Source organism: Capricornis sumatraensis, chromosome 9, assembly GCF_032405125.1.
Source record: "Capricornis sumatraensis isolate serow.1 chromosome 9, serow.2, whole genome shotgun sequence".
NCBI lineage: Eukaryota > Metazoa > Chordata > Mammalia > Artiodactyla > Bovidae > Capricornis > Capricornis sumatraensis.
In genome coordinates, this window is record NC_091077.1 from 49,188,976 (window position 1) to 49,209,656 (window position 20,681).

Genomic DNA, 20,681 nt, shown 5'->3' on the forward strand with positions numbered 1-20,681 from the left:
TTTTCTAACATTTTCCTCATAATTTATTTTATTTCATCCTCCTAGTCATTCAAAGGACACTTGTATTATCTCCACTTTACAAATGATGAGATAAATCATTGGTGCTCTCCCTCATCCTACCCCCAGCACCTTCCATTCTATATAAGAAAATCTGTCTCAGATACCTTCCATATTTCACCAGACAATGTTATCCCCTCTACTGCCAGCTTCTATACTCATTAAAAGGTAATTTTTGACTTGTGAATTAACATTTATTTAAAGAGCAGTATTTATTTAAAGAACTTTAATCTATTTATCTCTAAATTAACCTTATAGAACAAAAATGTGGGCAACATATATGGCATAACCCCAAATCTCAGTTTTCTGTGTTTTCTTTATACCATGTCCACAAGCACCTTTAACTCTTTGGTTGTAAGTTAAGGTATAATTCTTATTAGAAAAGACAACAGAAAAATGGTAAAAGTATTGGGATCTTCAATAAGTCAGAGTCTCAAAGAAAGGTCCAAAATCCAGAAAAGTTCAGGAAAGCAGCTCCAAGTTAGCCAAACAGGTTTTCCATCATCCATAGGGTTGGTTAGTTTTCATTCCAGACTATTTAAGTCTCTTCTTTTGTCTAACCAAATACTCAGCACCTACAGGGTCAAGGCAGATAGCAGCTATGAATCTTTATGGAGGTTTGAATGCAATTTTATTTCTTTCTCTGCAGAGATTCAACCATGTTTTTTTCTTTAAAGTATCAATAAGATGCTGCCCAAAAAACAAACCCTCAAATGTCTTCTGGCTACCATATCTTATCTTCTACAGATGGGACAATGTGGACATATATTAACACCAACATAGTGTCAAAAAATGGACAGTGACTCCAGCCTCAGGTGTTCATGTTTAGCCCTCTGACTTGAGGCTCTGGAAGTAGATGCACCCATTACTTCCTTATCTATCCCCAGGTCACTAAGAGCTCTTTACTGCTGCCTGCCTTCCTAGAGTATTTTACTTCACCATCTATTAAAGCTGGTTCCACAGGGGAGCAGTTACAATGTCAACCCTTCAGGGCCTTGAATCACCTCTAAACATAAACTCTGGGAGAACAAGGTCATTTCAACATCACCCTTATTCTCACAAGACTTTCTAAAATCAGATTCTAGAAACTACACTCCTTTTTCTTGCAGCTCTCTACCTGCAGTACCTGAATCTGCTCCAAGACTTCTCGCTGCATCTCCATAGCCATATGGTATACGTGATGATCAGAGTCATTGTACATCACAGCATTTTGGAACATCAGCATCAGGTCCCGCTGGAACTGAGCCATGGTGCGAATCCGTCCCTTGGACAGATTCCTTTTCAGGCTAGTTAAGTCCATGGGTCTACAGGTGGCCAAGAGAAACCAGAGGAAATCAAACCTTCATGTGGAACATGTGGTGACCTAACATGCTTTCTTGAAAAACTAACCAGCTCTTAATGAAAAAAGTACTAAAGATAACAATCCCCATTAGATATAAAATAGCAATAGCAGCTAACATAACGACTGCTTACAATAAGTCGAGTGCTATACTAGGTATTTTCTGTATTAACTCACTTAATCCTCTCAATAAACCTATATGGTAAGTACCATGATCACAACTGGCAATGAGAAAATTGAGATCTAAAGAAGTTAGGTACTTGCCCAAAGTCACACAACTTAGATTCTAATTCAGAAGCAGCCTGACTCCAGAGCCCATACGACCAGCCATTACATTTTACAGTTGGTGGTATCAAAGTTGTAAAAAGCTCCAATTTGTCACATGGGAGTTATTGACGGTTTACAATGTGTAGTCATACACTAGGTATTTAATCAACAGTTTTTAATATATAATCAAAATCTCAGAGTTTTTTCTCCTTTCATGAAGACAAAATGAATATTAAGATAAATATTATATAACGGGACATAATAGAGAGTGGATGTATAAGAGAAGACACAGCAGAGTAGAAAGAGGACTGAACTGGGAGGTAAGTAAGACTCCAGTTTAGTTTTCGCTCTGCTATTCACTTTTCATCACAGACTAGTGATGATCACCTCTGAGTCTTAGTTTTCCCATCTACAGAATTAAGGAGTCTGTCTCCAAAGGTTCTTTTATGATCTTTTATACATTGACACACTAGTTTATGATAGCATTTTAGATGAACCATGATATAAAAATCCAAAATACTGCAATCAATCAGTGTTTGTAAAATCCATTTGGATTACCATCTTTGCCTTGCATACTTATAACTGCCTGAAGGAATACAGTTTTCCTTTCAAAGTTTTCCTCTAAAATAAGTGTCAAAAAGTACCAAAGGCTAATGTAAGATTATAACAAACGGATCATATTACTGAAAAGTCAATAATGAAAAAAAGCCTCTTTATCCTGTTGTTCCTTACATTCTCAAATAAAGACTGAGCTTTTCATAACTTTATGAACTTATTCAGCTATAAAATATATCTTGAGCTTAAGTAATGCAAATGAAATAAGGAAATAATCTAACAGATGCAAAATAAAGTATGAAAAGACAGATATAAAAGCAACCAACCTTTCTTGACCCCTTTTCCACTGACCTTTTCACCACATCCTTGTATCCTGGGGCCTGCCTTTCTGACACAGGCTTCAGAAACGGACTGCTGAACCTGATAAAGGACAAATCCAGAGAGAATGAAGAAACTCTAGAAAGTCACCCTAAATGAGAAGAGTGGTTGTGAATTTCCAGAGTGGCTTGGAGTCCTACCTGTGACTGGCTATCATCTTCCAGACTGGCAGGAGAGTCTTCTTAAATAGCAAGTGATTCTGAATAGGATCACCATGGCATAGATCAGACCTACGGGATAAAATAGGACAGAAAAGAAACAGTAATTTCACATATGGTGTTCTGGTCCCCCTAGATGAGCAATGACTTTTCCCCAAAACATAGTGCCCCTAGCTAACATCTGAAGGAAATAACATCACAGGAATGAAAACATATTTAAGGCTTCCATAAAGGACCCTAGACTATAAGTATTCTCTACTGATCACTATTAGCAAATGAAGTTGTAACATTCTTATAAGCAACTGCCTGTGCCTTTTGCAATCTTGCACTTCAGCACCTATGACTCTAAACAACTGGTCTATGAGTGTAGTCTTTGTTTACTGATGTCTCCCAAGTTCCTGGCACATATTAAGTGCTCAAAGGAGTATTTGATACATGATTCTGGTCCTCTTTTTATACAGAAATATGTCACATTAATAAGTATTTCTCCCATGTTTCCATAGTGGGGGAAAAAACTTGGTTTCATTTCCCAAGGAATTCTCTCAAACTTCACCTGAATGCTATACAATTTAAATATTTTTGTTTCATTTTCTTTTCTGTATAGTAACTTTGAAATACCAAGACAAATTCATTTCTCCTCATGGTCCTTCCTTCTCTGGGCTAAACTGCCTAATTTATTTAGTTTTTTCTTTAGAGGTACAACTGCTCGTTTTATTTCATTTTATAGTTTTCCCAGTTGGCAAGTTTTCTATTTACTCCAAAGTTAAATATCATGTTACACTTCATACTTTATACACTGCCTTATTCTGTCTAAACGGACTCTCTTCACACATAAGGTTTTACACCCTCGTTTTGCTTTATGTACCATATTGTGTGCATCCATTTGAACACAACTCATATTTCATCTTTCTCCAGTTTGAACAACTCCATATAACAATTCATTTTCATGATGCACTATCTCACTTGTATCTAAATTATATACCACAAAAATCAATTTATCCTTAAGCCCAGAACCCTACAAGAACAAGACATTTAAAGCCCAAAGCAAACCTCTTCCTTTGTTTCTGGTCAGTCAGCCAGAATAAATAAGTCCCTAGTTCTGATACAGTTTTGCTCATATATCCACAAAAGAGATATTAAGTTTCCATTATGTAAAATGTACTGTGATAAGCTCGATAACTTTATAATCAATCACCTTTGCAATATTTTAAGAAACAACCCCTTGCTTACCTTTATTTCCATCTATTTGGGAATGCATGCCAAGCAACTACAAGTAAAATTGTGGGAGTAAAAAGGACCTGCAGACTTAACAGTGGTACTCCAAAAGTTCTACTTTACCCTGAGAGTCAGTACAGACTAAGGAAGAAGCCAGAAGAGAGGGACCAAGGGAATGTCTATCTTCCAAAGTAGTTTTAAGCTTCCACAATGACAACACTGAACTCAAATACCTGTTTCCCCTTAAGCTATCTAGTCAAGAAGACTCAATTACTAGTATCTACAGCTTTCTAATAAAGATTTTATGTTTAACCTAAATTCTAAGATAAGAGTGTGGAGTTTGCATTTCAAGATGCTGACATGTCATGAGAAAAAACGTCCCAGATTAGCGATTTCCTGTTTGGGGGATAGTCATCACATGCCATCTGCTCATACTTACAAAGGCAATTATAGAAAAGCAAAGGAAGTAATTCTTCAACATCTAGGTTTTTAGCTGTATTCTATTTGTGTAACAAAAATTTGAAATCTACTATTTACAAGAATATATATGCATGGTTCAGTGGTAGACCTTAGGCTAAAATAATTATTGGTTTGCCTTACCACAGATAATGTGGATGGATCTAGGATGTAGTGAAGAAGAAAAAACAGTTCGTGCTATCTTCTCTCAATACATAGACACCAGACTAGGCCCAGAAGAGGAACTATTTGTTACCAAAACTAGAAATACCTTGTTTTTCTGATTTAAAAAGAAATTCACTTCACTGAAAAAAAATTAACATTTTAAAACGTGCTCTGTGGCCTTAGAGTTATTTATGCTAAAAAAAAATTATAAACAATTTCCCAAGACCTGTGATAAAAAGTAACAAGGGACATAATATCTTAGAAATACTTTTTAACTTCAAGTTAATAAGAGATGTTTTAGTATTTTTAAAAGTACAGTTTATATATTAGACTTGAGTGACAAGCTGACTCATCAATATTTCCTGAATAAACATAGAGACAAGCATTACTTATGAAAGATTCTTAATGTTGATGAAACAGTATAGTAGAATTGTATTTAATTCTATTTCTAGTGTTTTCCAACTCTAATTCTATTTTTCAAATTACAAAAGTAATCAATGCTCATGGCAACAAATTCAAATAGGCATAAAGACAAGTAAAAGTATGAATCCTAACAATCTTGGATAAAAATCTATACTTACAGCTTTGAGGAGGTAGCACGACTGAAAAGGATATCCACCAGAGGAGTCTCCTGGGTGCTGCAGCCATCATCACACTCACCTGAAGAACGCTGGTCCTCCATTTCTGACACATACCCTTCACCCTGGTCCTCCTCTTTGGATTCTTGCTGAACTCCCCCCTGGGAATGCCAAGAAACAAAGCAAAGTTTAGAAAGGTATTTACTATCTTCAAGGTAATTTTTCTTTCATGGGGTAAAAGAAGGCTGATCTTAAGGTAAGAAGAGGTCAGTTAAATAAAGTTATAGAATAAGTTAGAAAAAGGTGGTTTAGCTAGACCTAATGCAATGGAGAACTCTTAGAGAACTCTGACTCTATAGCCCCCCAAGAAATGAAAAAGCAATATACTCAAGTCTAGATAGATGCTGTTTTCTTTTAAAACTGTCATTACTTGTTGCCCTGGAGCTAACCACTCTAGCTGGTCAGATTATATTAATGATAATGGCATTCTTTTACTGACGGCTTACTATGAGCCAGGTACTGTGCTAAGTGCTGCACATGAATTATTCATCTAATCCTCACAGCACACCTGAGACAGAACACTATTACTTCATTTCAGCAGAGAAAACTGAGGTTCTAAAATATTCACTAACATGCCTAAGCCTACATAGCTGATGCTAAAACCACGATTTAAGACCCAAGTAATTGAACTCTGGAGTCAGCCTATGTGCTCTAAACATTCTGCTCTGCCTGTCTGTGCACAGGACCGATCAGACAGCTGGTTTAAGCTATTCACTTATACCTCTTTGCTCTCTACGGATTGTTCCTGAAGTGCTGAAATATCTGAGGGAGGTGGAGTCACCTCTGGCCTTCCATTTTCTCCCAGTGATGACTTCTCAGCGACTAAGTGGTCTTCCTTGGCTGAAAGTTCTTCAGGTTCTCTGTAGGGCTCCCCCTTTCCTTCAGTAGCTTCAATTTCCCTTGCCTCTTGTCTGGTACCAGATGAAGGGCAGCAGCCTTCACTTGATTCTTTGCTGCTAATGCACAACGGCTCCATTAAATAAGCTACCTGCAACCATAGTTTATTGTCAGATGTATAAGAACATCAGTGGAAATGATCATCTACATATTAATAATGCCACATCATTATGCTGCCACTACGACTAAGTCTGAAATGGTAGGGTTAATTGATTCATTCAGTCTTTTTAAACTTATCAAATATCTTATATACATAGGCACTGGGCTAGTTGGTAGGGACTTAACAGTAAACAAGATAGACAGGATTCTTGCCTCAAGAAGCTTAAGTTCTAATTTTCCATCCCAAGTGTCAACTCTAATCAACTGATAATGACTATCTAAAAAACTGCTGAAAACTCTGCCACAAACTAGATTTTTACTGATCTTGACCTAGGTTCTCCTAAATGTGTATAGTTGCCACATAAACTCTCTGTCCAGTTCTGTTTATTCCTGGTCCTCAGCCCTTAACCAGGGAAATAAAAACACTGCAAAATACTGCCCAGAAGTCTTAACATTATAAACTTAAAGGGGAGTCTGGGCAAGTGTCACCTCACGTGAGTATGAAAGAATGAATTGCAAGGATCCTCCTAAGACAGTCCTACATACAGAAATTCCTATGATTTAGGCTCGTAATGACTGGGCTCTTAGAACATTGTCAAAAAGTACATATCTGGGACATGTTTTTTATCAGCACCAAGTGCAGGAGACATAGCAATCAGCTCAATTCCTGCCAACATAGACCTTATATTTTGGTAAACAATATACAGAGTGGTAGAAATATGTATGGGTAAGCATTCTCTTAGGAAGTTGAGACTTCCACCTTTGGAAATAATGGCTCCCCATTACCTCAGAAAGAAAGAGGAGGTTCTGGCAGCTGACTTGCTCTGCCTCTTCCTGAGATTCCTCACTGCCTCCGTCCCTCACAAGCAGCTCACTAGCTTCTCTCCCTGGGCTGCTTTCCTCTAGTTCCTCAGCCCCTGGCTTCTCAGTTTCCCTCCAGCTGCCCAGATCAAGATCAAAACTGGAGTCCCATGAGCTGAAGAGGGACCTGCAGTCATTGCTCAACTCAGAGTCATTGGGATAGTCTTGTTCAGAATCCAACCAACCCCAGTCATGCCCCATCTGTAAATAAATACACAGAAAAAAAAATGCATTACATACACTCAAATCAGTATTTCTATGGCATTTCCATCTCCCAACTTTGGAAGAAAAGTAACGGGTCAGAAATTTTTTTCTACTCATTATTAGGAAGAGTAATATCTAGCTGAAGGGAGACATCAGGAGAAAAAAGTGATCTGTTATTGGGAATAAAGAAAAAGCCCTATGTCAAACAGTACAATACAAATACTACCCAGTAAGTATTTGTTCTTAAGACTTCCTCATACTCTGAAAGAAGAGAAAAAACTGGAGCATAGCTAGCTGAACTCCTCTATCCCAAATCACCTTAAACTCAATTGCAAGGCAACAAATCAGATGCACATGGGGTATTTTCCTCAGCATTATAGACATTTTTAACCTATCAACCATTAAATCCTCAAAGCATGTTTTACAATTACCTGCAGCATCCTTCTAGTGATATTCAGCTTTCACTTCTCAGAAAGAGAACTGCAACATCAAGTTTTTAAAAGAGCTTTCCTTGCTTTCGTTACACTGCACTCCTGGTTTTCTTACCACTTTGTGCTCTCCCTTTACAACTTTCTATGTTCTTGTTTGGGCCTCTGCTTCCTTACTGTGTCTTAAAAAAAAAGAAGAAATGTAGCTATTTTGAGATTTCAACTTTCATCTTTATTAAGGTGGCTTCCAAATCTCTCCACTTTTACTTTTTGTATGCATTCTTGCCTCATTTCTCCATGTACCCAAAGGCTGATTCCCTTCAGGTGCCCTACCATCTCCTTCAACTCTTCTAAAACATCACTTTTCTGAACATCTCACAAACCACGTGAAAGTCGTTCAATTGTGTCTGACTCTTTGTGAGCCCTTGGACTATACAGTCCATGAATTCTTCAGGCCAGTATACTGGAGTGGGTAGCCTATCTCTTTCTCCAGGGGATCTTCCTGACCCAGGAATTGAACCGTGGTCTCCTATATTGCAGGCAGATTCTCTACCAACTGAGCTATCAAGGAAGGCCCCCCACCCCGCAACCATTTGCTCTCCCTAAATTCCTTATGCCTACCATCACTATTTCCTTAGTCCTGTTTTGAGTCTTTCTTCTTTTACATTCATTAAACAAGTCCACTTCCCAATTTTCTTTCACAGTAATTTTTCTCACTGCCCATCCTTTATTCCTGAATAAATGTAATAGCCTCCTGGTCAGTTTCTCTATTTTTAATCCAACCTGCTCTGAACAAATAGTCTCCCTATTTTTTTTTTAATAGTCTCCCTATTTAATGCTTTACAATAGATACCTCAAATATAAATTTCTCAAGTCTGTCAAAGTCCTCCATAAATCAAGCGCAATTTTGTCCCTTTATCCTGGTTCCTGTAATTCACTATTCCTTAATACAATCCTTAGTCGTCTTCTTAGTCCTGCCTCAGATGCCTCTACCTTAATTTAGCTTGCTTAGCTTATGAATCACATTCTCTACCAACCCAAAATCTGTGTCCTTTAATGGACCTCCTCCTCCACAAACTTCTCCAACTTTTAGGACTTATATCACATACATGTTTGTATATCGCTTTGGAAATATACTGTAATTAAAGTTTTCTAACTCCTGGATTGACTGAACTTTCTATCACTCACAAAGATGTATATCTTCTATGTCCTTAGCATTCTAACCAGCTTTATATTTTTATTTAAGCCAAAAAAAGATCTATGATTTCCAATCATAAAGTTCCGTATCTTTCTCAAGAATGCTCAAAATACTAGATATACCCTATGAATCTCCAACTGTTTTTAATAAAAAGCTCACAAATACTTCATTTCACTGATCTAATTTTTATTTAGGAACAAAAGTTGGAATAAACTCAGGTGATAAATTTGATTACTGAGTTAAATCTTCAAATAGTAATGTTATGAATTCTAAAATATACAAGAATCCTACACATAGAAATATATAGAAAAATAACAATATACTATTCAAGAAATACCACCTACAAGACTTCCCTGGAGGCACAGTGGATAAAAACCCACCTGCCACTGCAGGGGACACAGGTTTGATCCCTGGGTCCAGAAGACCCCACATGCCAAGGAGCAATTGAGCTTGTGCGCCACAACTACTGAGCCTGCACTCTGGAACCCTCAAGCCACAACTACTGGAGCCCGCATGCCTAGAACAAGGCGAAGCCACCAAAATGAGAAGCCCCCACTCTCCACAATTAGAGAAAACCCACACAAAGCAACAATGACCCAGTGCAGCTGAAACTAAATAAGATACCACCTGCAAAGATAGCAATAAATAGAATAAATGCTGAGGATAAAAATGCTATCTGTATTCATGCTTTAATCTTCTTTAAACAATGCCATGAACAGAACACTGAAAACCTTGTTTTCCCAATCATTCAAGAAAAGCTGAGTAAGACAGTCCTGACTACATAATGCAATACTTTTAAATATTACAAACTCTGACCTGTAGTAGAACAGTTCATACTATAAGACCACTTTCCCCCTCTAACAATCTCATTCCATAAATGATTAGTTATCATGCAGAACAAATCCTAAGTTTCACACTCCCACTCACATACTCTAAGAACACAACAAAGGCTAGAGTTTTCTTATCTTTCAGAGTTTATTGTGTACATACACATTTCACAGGTTTTTGTTTTTAAAGTCTGTACACTTCACAAGACAGTACAAACTAGCTACAATCTGCTAGCAACACATCAGGATATTAACACAGACCATGATTTTTGCCCTAAAACAGGCAATTGTGCTACTCCAACTCTCTGAGAGAGATTTTCCCAGTATGTCACGTGGCCCAGGCACCTCCTCTTCTGTAACTTCAACTTCTGAAACTGGGCCACAAGCCCAAGCGTTATCTTTACTTCTGTTTCAGGTTCAGCTCAATGCAGATACTCTGAGGCTTCACTTTTTCATCTTCATATCTGCTTCAATGGCACAGCGGCGCCCCCTGGTTCCCCCATCCTAGATGACAGGCAGATAAAGAAAGGGAGTGTGAATGAGTTACCTATGATGTAAGAGAGGTGCAACAAGTATGCTGGGGATTTGGTTTTAGGAGGAAAGAGGGAGGAGAATCAACAGAAAAATCCAGGGAATGAGGGGCATTTATCTGTCCTTCCACAGAGCGGGCTAAAAAGCACCTTTGAGTAGTGTGTGAGAAGAAATAAAGGACAGAGTACCTTGCTCCTGCCCTGGGGTCCCACAGAATGACTGAGTCATCCCACCCAGGCCCCAAATGATGTGCAAAGAAACAAGAGTAAAAGATGGGTGTGAGAGCCAGAAAGGGCAGTGGATAGTGAGATTCTTGGCTAACATACCTGTCCAGCTGTTGATCCCTATAAGAAAGGCCTTTCCTGCAGACTGACCCTGGCACTAGTTCCCTAGCACCTCCTGAGTTGTTTTCCATGAGATCAGGACAATCAGAAAGCTTCTTTCCATCTGCTGCTCTCTCCCTGCAGCCCAGCTCCTTCCTCTTGTGCAATACTTTGCTGTCTTCAATAGATAAAAGATTCTATTAACCAGCCTTGCAACAACCAGTCAGTTGGTTCGGGACACAGTCACTGTTGCAGGCCAGTAAGAAAGAATGGAGACTACAGTGTTCTGTCTGTTGTATAGGCTGAGGCCTGTAGGTAAGATGAGCTAGTGAACACTTCAGCTGCGCCAGGCCATTTTTACATTTCTAATATGCAAGGACTTCTTAGAGCTCATGAACACAAGCTGCCTCTGAGACAACATTAAGTATAAAAATAACACCCTTGCATTTGTAGAACATTTTAATTTTTTTTTTCAAGCCAGTTTCACACCTATTATTTCATTTTATCCTCACAACATCCCTGTGAGGTAGGCTGGACAGGTACCTCATATTATCATCTCCATCACACAGATGAGGAAAACAAAGCTCCAAGAAAAAATTCAGTGAGTTTTAAAATCATATGGTTTTCTAGGCTGATATCCCTTCATTATATCATGAATCAGTGCCTCATAATGAACATAGTCAAAGGTTTGTTCAAATCAGAGAGGAAAAGAAAGAAGTCTTTAGGTTAGCTTTATTAAGCTTATCTCTAATTCCACCAGCCACTACTAAAGGTAGGGGTCATTGTTACTGAGATCTTTATCTTAAATTTTACTGGATGTTTATGTATCAGGCATCACTCTTGCAACTTATTATTAGAGGAAAAGAAAAAAAAACAAACCCATGCGCAGAGTATCTTTTTAAATGCCAGTTAGCAGCTGCTGCTCTGAGCAATCTTCTATTTATTAAAAAAAAGAACTGTCAAAAGGTGAAGTCAAGAAATGAGGAGCAGGTGCATCCTAGATCCTTACCAAGAATACCTCATTTCAGCTTAGTGAAGTCTTGAAACAGTCCCTACCCAGCCCACACACACACACATGCAGAAAGACAGGAATGCAGAAGAGGCAGTTTCTTATTTGATGACTTGAATAAACAGAAGTTTGAGACATTGCCACAGTCTGCACGTTGGATTTCCCTCTGCCACCCACCCCCAGCAAGAGCTGAGAATCTTTGTGGCAACACCACCCCTTGCAGCATTCAATACTTACAAAGAGAGAGAGAAGGAAGGCAGGAGAGCCCATGGGGACACTGTCCTGTTAGAGGACAAACAAACACTGATCAGGTTCCACAGAAACTCTCAGCTGCAAGCAACCCAAACCTCAGGACAGAGACACAAGCACCACGCACACAAAGACAAAATTTTAAAACTCAAGAATAAGAGGAAAGAGATCCAAAAGCAATCTGGCCATTATGCCTCTGGAATAGGAACTGATGGTCCCCAAATGCTACAAGCTAAGTCATTTCTCCCAACTTGTGAGCACTCTTCCAGAGGAGATAATAATTCATTCACTCAGCCCACAATTTCTCCTATGTGACTGTGTCTTTCAGTCACAGCAGGTTTCTTCAATGTTTGATGGGAGCAAACAACTACCATTTTAAGATCTTGATGTCTGTATACCACTGGTATGTAGAAGCCTGGCAGTACCAAGTAGTAACATAAGGTTCCCTGGATGCTTCAGACTTCTATCACTGGAACACCGGCACACATGCTCTTCCTTGGTCTCCTCACCTTCTCTGAAGCATCCTGTTTGCGGGTAGAATCTCTGCCTCGAAGACTTTTAGCACTGATCCCAGACTCAGAGGTTTGCATAATCAACTGTGTGGCCAGGAATTGCTGTAGGGAGAAGAAACAGAGTTGGCCCTAGAGACCTGATCCATCAGGGAAGAACGAAGACACCTTAGGCTTTGTAAATAAGACTATGGTACCATTCTGCAAACACCATTCAAATACATCTACTAATTAGAAGTTTAGCACATTAGGTTTTAATTCTTCTTGGGTATGATAAACAATCAGAAAATGCCAAATGGCTCTAAGTTTTTGTTGTTGCTACAATACAGCATCAAAATCTCTATGCTCTAACTGTATAAAACATGGAACCATACTTAGTTATCTTACAATAACCTATAATGGAAAAGAATTTGAAAAAGAACATATATATTAGGTTGGTGCAAACGTAATTGTGGTTTCAGACCATGAATTTTAAATCATTATAACCAGGCTCAAATACATCTTTATTGATCAAAATAGGAACCATTACAATCAACACATTTTTGCCAATGAGAAATAAAGTTTATTTCTGTAGCATAAAAACTCATGCTTTGGGATTCAACAAACTCTCAGAGAGCATTTTCTGCCTCCTACTGGTTGTAGAAGCATTTTCCCTACAAAAAGTTGTTGAGATGCTTGAAGAAGTGGTAGTAAGTTGGCGAGAGGTCAGGAGAATATGGCAAATGAGGCAAAACTTCATAGCCCAATTCATTCAACTTTTGAAGTGGTGGTTGTGTGATCTGCAGTTGGGTGTTGTCATGGATAAGAACTGGGCCCTTTCTATTGACCAATGCCAGTTGCAGGAGTTACAATTTTTGGTGCATCTCATCGATCTGCTGAGCGTACTTCTCAGACGTAATGGTTTCACAGGGATTCAGAAAGCTGTGGTGGATCAGACCGGTAGCAGACCACCAAGCAGAGACCATGACCTGTTTTTGGTGCGAGTTCAGCTTTGAGAGGTGCTTTGGAGCTTCTTCTTAGTCCAGCCACTGAGCTGGCTGTCGCCTGCTGTTGTATAAAATCCACTTTTCATCACATGCCACAATCCAATCAAGAAATGGTCTGCTGTTGTTGTGTGGAATAAGAGAAGACAACACTTCAAAACGATTTTTTTGATTTGTGGTCAGCTCAGGAGGCACCCACTTATCAAGCTTTTTCACCTTTCCAATTTGCTTCAAATTCTGAACAACCATAGAATGATTGACATTGAGTTCTTTGGCAACTTCTCGCATAGTTGTAAGACAATCAGCTTCGATGATGGCTCTCAATTGGTCATTGTCAACTTTCATTGGCCAGCCACTAAGCTCCTCATCTTCAAGGCTCTCATCTCCTTTGCAAAACTTCTTGAACCACCACTGCACTGTTTATTAGCAATTCTTGGGGCAAATGCGTTGTTGAGGTTGTAAATTGTCTCTGCTGCCTTACGACCTATTTTGAACTCAAATAAGAAAATCGCTTGAATTTGCTTTTTGTCTAACATCATTTCCATAGTCTTAAATAAATATAAAACACACGGCAAGTAATGTTATTAGCAAAAAAAACAAAAAGCAAGAAACGTGCATTAAAATGATGTATAACATAACCACATTTATTTAACAAATTTAAGAATGTATTCCAATATCAAATGGCAAAGTTCAATAATGCAAAACTGCAATTACTTTTGCACCAAACTAATTTTATATATATATATATAACTGAATCAATCTGCTGTCCACTTGAGACTAACACAACACTGTAAATTAACTATATACTTCAATTTTTAAAAATCCTTAAAAACAAATCTATATGCTCTAAGAAAGAAAATGAGAGAATAAAACTAGATGAACTGAAGCAACTTAAGTAATCACTAGGCACTAATCACTATCTTTCTGTAGAGACAGACAACATCCTTTTAAGCTCAATACCCAAAGGGTACCTGGTAATGCAACTACAGAATAAACATAGGTTCCCTGCAATGAAAAGGGCTGTCTACCATGTACATACTTTATGTTACTTAAAAATATACATTCACCATTTTATAAAAATTTTATTGATATATGCCCAAGAAAGGTAGAATATTTCCTCACAACTCGTTTAGCAAACCAACATGAGAAAACCAACATAAATACAGCAAGAAGAAAATTGTAACTGTGTTCCTGATGGCTATTCCAAGTAAAAATCCCAGCACCCCTTCCCAATATCAACATAAATCCTTCTCTTGAATAATTTAAAACACTCAGGATACTCAAAGTACCTGGATCTGCTCCAAAACATCTCGTTGCATTTCTACTGCCATATGATAGACATCGTGGTCTGAGCTATTATACATTACAGCATTCTGGAACATCAGCATAATGTCACGCTGAAATTCAGCTGTGCTGCGGATCAGTCCATTTTCAATGTTTTTCTTAATAGTTGACAAATCCATAGGCCTAAAAAACAGACCAGGGGAAAATGGGAGCAGAGAGGGAAAGAGGACTCAATAGGATCTTTGAATATGTTATTACCACATACACTTCCTAATATATACTTTCAGTCCCAGCTGCCAGGACTCAAATATAAAGCCCTGGTGATTGCAGCCATGAAATTAAAAGACGCTTACACCTTGGAAGAAAAGTTATGACCAACCTAGATAGCATATTCAAAAGCAGAGACATTACTTTGCCGACTAAGGTCCGTCTAGTCAAGGCTATGGTTTTTCCTGTGGTCATGTATGGATGTGAGAGTTGGACTGTGAAGAAGCCTGAGCGCCGAAGAATTGATGCTTTTGAACTGTGGTGTTGGAGAAGACTCTTGAGAGTCCCTTGGACTGCAAGGAGATCCAACCAGTCCATTCTAAAGGAGATCAGCCCTGGGATTTCTCTGGAAGGAATGATGCTAAAGCTGAAACTCCAGTACCTTGGCCACCTCATGCAAATAGTTGACTCATTGGAAAAGACTTTGATGCTGGGAGGGATTGGGGGCAGGAGAAGAAGGGGACGACAGAGGATGAGATGGCTGGATGGCATCACTGACTCGATGGACACGAGTCTGAGTGAACTCCGGGATTTGGTGATGGACAGGGAGGCCTGGAGTGCTGCAATTCATGGGGTCGCAAAGAGTCGGACACGACTGAGCGACTGAACTGAACTGAAAACAAGTACTTAAACCCCAAACAAGTACTTAACATAAAAACAAAAAGTCAGTCAAATAAGTATTGAGAAAGGTAATAAAGGGGGTTAATTCTTTTTAGACTCAATGATCCAGTCAATGAAATAATTAGTTTAGTATTCTGTCATCCTTACATCAAATAAAATTTGCTTTAGACTTTCTGTCTATAGAAAAGTCCACTAAGACTGGAAAAGTTCAGGCCAAGACAGCAGACTGAATGGGTCATGGCTTACCTCTGTACAATGCTGTGGTAGCCAGGTGCTATGTCATCTGTAACAGGCTGGAGGAAGACATTGGCATACCTGTCCAAAAAGAATTTGGTGCCAATTACTGACTTTTCCTCCAAGAAGCTCAAGTAATGGAACTTGATCTAAAGGGCTGAAGGTTTTAAGAGCCAACGCTATCAATCATATATAAGCCTATTTAGACTTTTCTAGTTACCAAAAGAGCAGGAGGAAATGTTCCTATTAACTGGTAAAGCCCACTCACCTATGATTAGCTGCAGCTCTCCATACAAGCATGATGGCTTTCTTCCAGATTTTCTGTGCTTGAATAGCTTCCTGATCCTCACTACAGACAGAGCTGAAATAAAATAGGAGAGTCCCACTTGGTGTAAATCCAAAAAAAAAGTTCTAACTATTTATCAAACGCTTGTTCAGGCCAAGAAAGTGAAGATGAAAAAGTAAGACTAAAGAAAAGATCCTCTCCTACTTCTCACCTTCACTGCCTTGACCCCAAAGAAAGAATTGCTAATACTCACAACTGTGAAGAAGCAGGGCTGCTGGGAATGGAGTCTGCCAGTGTGTGGGACTGCAGCGTAGCATTGTGAATGCTAAAGCCATCGTCACTCTCACTCACAGGGGGTTCGTTATCCATTTCTGACAAATAGCCTTCTCCTTGATCTTCTTCCTTAGGCTCCTCTAGGCTTGCTGCTTCACTGACTCCATCTTCCTCCTCATCCTCACCTGGGGCATCCTTAGACATAGTGTGTTCCAGTCAACAAATTGAAAGGAGAGCAAAACTATTCAGCAAAGCATCATTAAACGTGATCTGTCTTTTGGGTCAGATCAGTTCTAGAAAATGGCCTCACACTATTTCCTGACTGAGCCCTCTATCACTTATACTAGCATCTACTTACAGATACTGACTGATCAAGTAATTTAGAACCTGGACAAAGAATAAGACCCAGGATCTTTTTAAAAGGAAGAAAAAAAAAGCTACTTACTTAAGACTAAGCTAAGAGGCGTTCCTTCTTTCCCCTTGCTCTTGAGAGGAACTCTGACCCTGGGTACAAATTATCAAAAATAGTTTTTATTTTGTGTCTCATCTGATGGAGCAAGCTCACATCACATTACTTTAAGTCTGTTTGTTACTACTGCGTTAGTAATTCTAAAAAGAAAACTTTGGATGACTTTCTCTGTATAGTATAACTAATAATCTGATTTCCTATATGCTCTCCCTGGCTCTGGTATCCCTACTCACTCCAAATCTTCTGAATGTATCAAAGCTTCTCTGTGCATTATACACAAAGAAGGGTCTGTGTGATAGTCATAAACTCTTTCAGATAGGAAGCACATGTTGCCACAGTATTCCCACTATGCCTAACTGTCCACTGCAGCTTTTCCCCATGCAACTCCTTAACCAGTCTCATCTCAGAGAATAAAGATGTGAGTTTACTCAAATTCATTAAAAAGGTAGTGCTATAGGGAAATCTAGTCACACAGCAAGAGGAATAAAGAAAAGTCTGAAATACCTTTATCTGGCTTCCAAAAATAGTCCCTGATTCTTCTTTCAATGAGTCTGCAGAGGAGAGAAAGACTACCTGAAGATTTTTCCACCTTAGCCCTCCCGTTCCTATGGACAATAATCCCCTGCAGCTCTCCTTTCCATGCTGACCTACTCTATCTCCACAACCCACAATCCCTCAGAAGCCAAAGCAAATGATTTAAAGTTAGTTACGGAGTATATATGTCCTGGCTTTATTATTTATTTACCTGACATTTCAAACTTGTGCTGAGTCTCTGCCTCTAAAGGATCTTCAATGGTATTTGAGACAACATGTGATGGAGACAACATGCTTTCAGGGGATGCCTGAAGACCAAAAAAGATAAGTACCTTAAGTCCTGGTAAATCGCTATAGCTTCTACTTTATTCTTCAATGATAATGAAACTATACAAGAAATTCTAAGTCTTACCCATGAAATATGATTCTAATTGTCACCTTAATAGGAACAGGATTAAGTAAATATATATAGCACTGATCATACCTATGGGCTTTGGACACCAACATGTCAGAACTCAGAAATACAACAGGAAAACCAAAGGCCCAAACTGTCCCTTCTTACATAAGGTATAACCCTCTACCCTCTCCCAACCCCCTGCCAAGCCCCTGATCTTAAATACCTCTGTCTTCACTGCTGTAAGTGGAATCTCATCACCTTTCCTACTGGAAACATCTGCTTCAGTAATTTCTCCAGTTGCTATACTTCTGGGTTCCTCGTCTGAGTCCTGACTCCTGAGTTCTGGTGGCTCCATATTTGTGGCTGGAACAACTCCAGATACCATTTCAGCCCCTGAAATGCCTTGCTCTGGTTCTGCAGGTTCCATTTTGATCTCAACACTGGGCTCCCTGATGTCCACCAGTTCATGGATTCCTTTGCTTTCTGTGTCTTCAAAGTCCAGCCTCTCTTGCTTGACTGCCATCTCTGGTGCAGGGAGAGGTACTGGCTTATCCCGTTCCTGCTGGATAGTGTGCTCCCAGGGGCCAGGCAGTGACTGGGGATCATCATTCTCTTCACAGAATGACAGTGCTGCTTCCACTGCGGCCACATCCAGCACTTCAGGATGGTCATCTACCTGTCCCATAATACACACACTGTTGAAGTCACAAAAAGAAGCCCAAGTCCCTCAATTCATTAGCACCCAATGAGATGGCCTGAATCTGAGCTTCTCTCTCCATCTCCTCCAGGAAGAAGAAGCAACCAATGTACAGGTACCTGTCTGGTGCAAACCAGTAGGTTGGGCAGATGACTAGTATGTCAGCATCAAAGGGCTTTGGTACTACAGAGATGGAGATGGGAGGAAGGAGAGCTGTTTATGTAATCCTTACTGCAAGGAGAAGCTGAGGAGAGAAGTCTATGCAGGACCCATGAGACATTTCTCAGGGCTTTGGTAAATAGTTACCTTGTCCTCAATGATGGCAATGATGTCCCCAACAGTCTCAAAATCCAGCTCTTCACCTGTGTAAGACACCGCAATATCCATCTTCTCAGCCAGATCTAAATCTTCCTTCCCATCAATGCTGGGAGCCTTTGATCCTCCAGGGGCCTCTGCTACCCCTGATCGGAAACACTCTTCTTTGATAGAATTGATAATCATGGAGATTTCACTGCTATCCATGGAAACAGTCACAGTATGTGGATCCCCTACAGCCTCCAGGGGAACACAGGTGTCAGGCTGACTCACTGAATAATAGGAAAAGAAAACCATCTCAGAAGCTTGTTATCAACTGCCCAACTGGAGATCACGGCAAAGCTCAGATGTCAAGTACCCATAAACCTAAGCTCAGTAGAAGTTATCTTACATCTGCCTTTATTTTCTTCTCCTCAGTTTTAACTAGAAAGGTGAGAACACATTCTCAAGCCCACTTATATGTGTACACTTAGTCCTTTTCACCAATGAATAAATGCCCACCCACTTCTTCTCATATCCTTGTTTTTGTAAGGATAAAGATAGTACATGTCTATAGAGAACAGAAGCTAATGCTCTTGGTCACCTTTCTCTAAATGAAGCTCAAAATGAAACTTTGGATCTAGTTGCTGCTCAGGGCGTGGGTCAAGGACGCACCTGGAGCTACACTCTCAGGAGTGGAGACAGCCGGAGCAGAGGATGGTGCTGGCAACGCAGGCATCATGACAATGGTAGCCTGGGATACAGATTCTACAGAGGGTGCCACAAGTTTAACTGGAGGTTCACTGGCAACAGTAGTGAAGGAAGCAAGAGGTGTGGTGAACTGTGTAGGACCAGCTTCTAAAAGCCGGGAAAGAGTGGGAGTACCTAACAGACAAAGAGGCACAGAAACGAGGTAAAAAGAAAGCACATGAACAAGAAGCAAATAACAGCCACTTTAAGACTCAAACAAGGAAACTTTTAGTCTCAAAGGATGAAAGCAACTCCTCTGTTAAATAAGCTCATTATCTATATCCTTACTTTTCCAAATCTCACTTAAGATCTTCTGCCAAGTTAGGAATGACTCAAAGCACTAGAATACACAACTCATATGAAAGATGAGGGGCAATTTAAAAACAAACAAACAAACAAAAACAGTATGAGTTAATCTGTCACTTCTGCTGAAGTTAAGCATGCTATAAACCACTCAAATGTAACATCACTCAAACACCAAAATCTAACGTTTGGCATTTTATAAAACTCTTTTTTGCTTTACATTTTCTACCTCATTTAATTCTTACTACATCCATGAGAAATATGTATATTGCAACTAATAAAACAGAAAATTGAGACTCAACAGTTAAAGTTACCTATCCAAGGCCACAAACCCAGGGCATGGCAGGCCTGAAACTTGTTAAGTCTAGCGTTTTAGTTCCAAATCTTATCTCCCTATACTAGTCTCAGGTGTCCCTAGCACCCTTCTGTGATTTTGCACCTTGACCATTAACTTCACTATTCTTAATACATCTATACCATGTTCATCTAAGATATTCAGTAATTTGAAGATGAAATGGATTTATAATTTTGAGCTCCACGTGGCTTAAGAGGTAATGCAGCTCCAAGGTTGGGCTTTAAATCTAGGATTCACAGTTGCTTAATAACAAAGGCTAGAAACCAAGGGCAATCAATGCCATATTCAACATTTCTAAAACAAAGTAGATAACGGAAAAGTAGTGACTTACCTGAGGCAGCAGGGGAGGCTGCAACAGTGCTGGGTGTTTGCTGCATCTCCCCACCATGTATCATGGGAAGGACCCCGCCTACCTCCAAGAGGACACCTGTACTGTTCAGGTGGCCAGAAGCCACAGCCATTTCACTCTCATTGACCTACCAGGGAAGAACAAAGGCGAAGGCTACACTCAAGCTTTCCTTTATTACCACTTCCCAAAAAAAGCTCCAGCAGTTGGCCAAACTTCACGAAA

The 20,681-nt window shown here is 39.5% G+C and overlaps 1 protein-coding gene across 5 annotated transcripts in view; it reads right to left on the reverse strand.

Moving 5' to 3' along the window:
- Positions 1–581: 581 nt before the first annotated feature.
- Positions 582–20,681, reverse strand: part of BRD8 (bromodomain containing 8) — a 29,910-nt gene continuing 9,810 nt past the window's right edge. For 3 of the 5 annotated variants that reach the window (XM_068980931.1, XM_068980934.1, XM_068980933.1), the window contains 13 exons: positions 20,442–20,586; positions 19,378–19,587; positions 18,715–18,995; positions 17,935–18,387; positions 17,526–17,622; positions 17,285–17,331; positions 16,292–16,506; positions 16,021–16,113; positions 15,765–15,833; positions 14,636–14,813; positions 12,364–12,468; positions 11,843–11,887; positions 9,929–10,246 (listed from right to left, as the gene is read on the reverse strand). In XM_068980931.1, coding sequence (XP_068837032.1) covers positions 10,187–10,246; positions 11,843–11,887; positions 12,364–12,468; positions 14,636–14,813; positions 15,765–15,833; positions 16,021–16,113; positions 16,292–16,506; positions 17,285–17,331; positions 17,526–17,622; positions 17,935–18,387; positions 18,715–18,995; positions 19,378–19,587; positions 20,442–20,586 — 1,998 coding nt within the window. In that variant the 3' untranslated portion in view covers positions 9,929–10,186. Of the gene's footprint in view, positions 633–1,183; positions 1,362–2,569; positions 2,639–2,736; positions 2,827–5,171; positions 5,330–5,949; positions 6,217–7,010; positions 7,287–9,928; positions 10,247–11,842; positions 11,888–12,363; positions 12,469–14,635; positions 14,814–15,764; positions 15,834–16,020; positions 16,114–16,291; positions 16,507–17,284; positions 17,332–17,525; positions 17,623–17,934; positions 18,388–18,714; positions 18,996–19,377; positions 19,588–20,441; positions 20,587–20,681 lie in introns of those variants that run through there. The other 2 variants (XM_068980930.1, XM_068980932.1) reach the window with 2 other exon arrangements.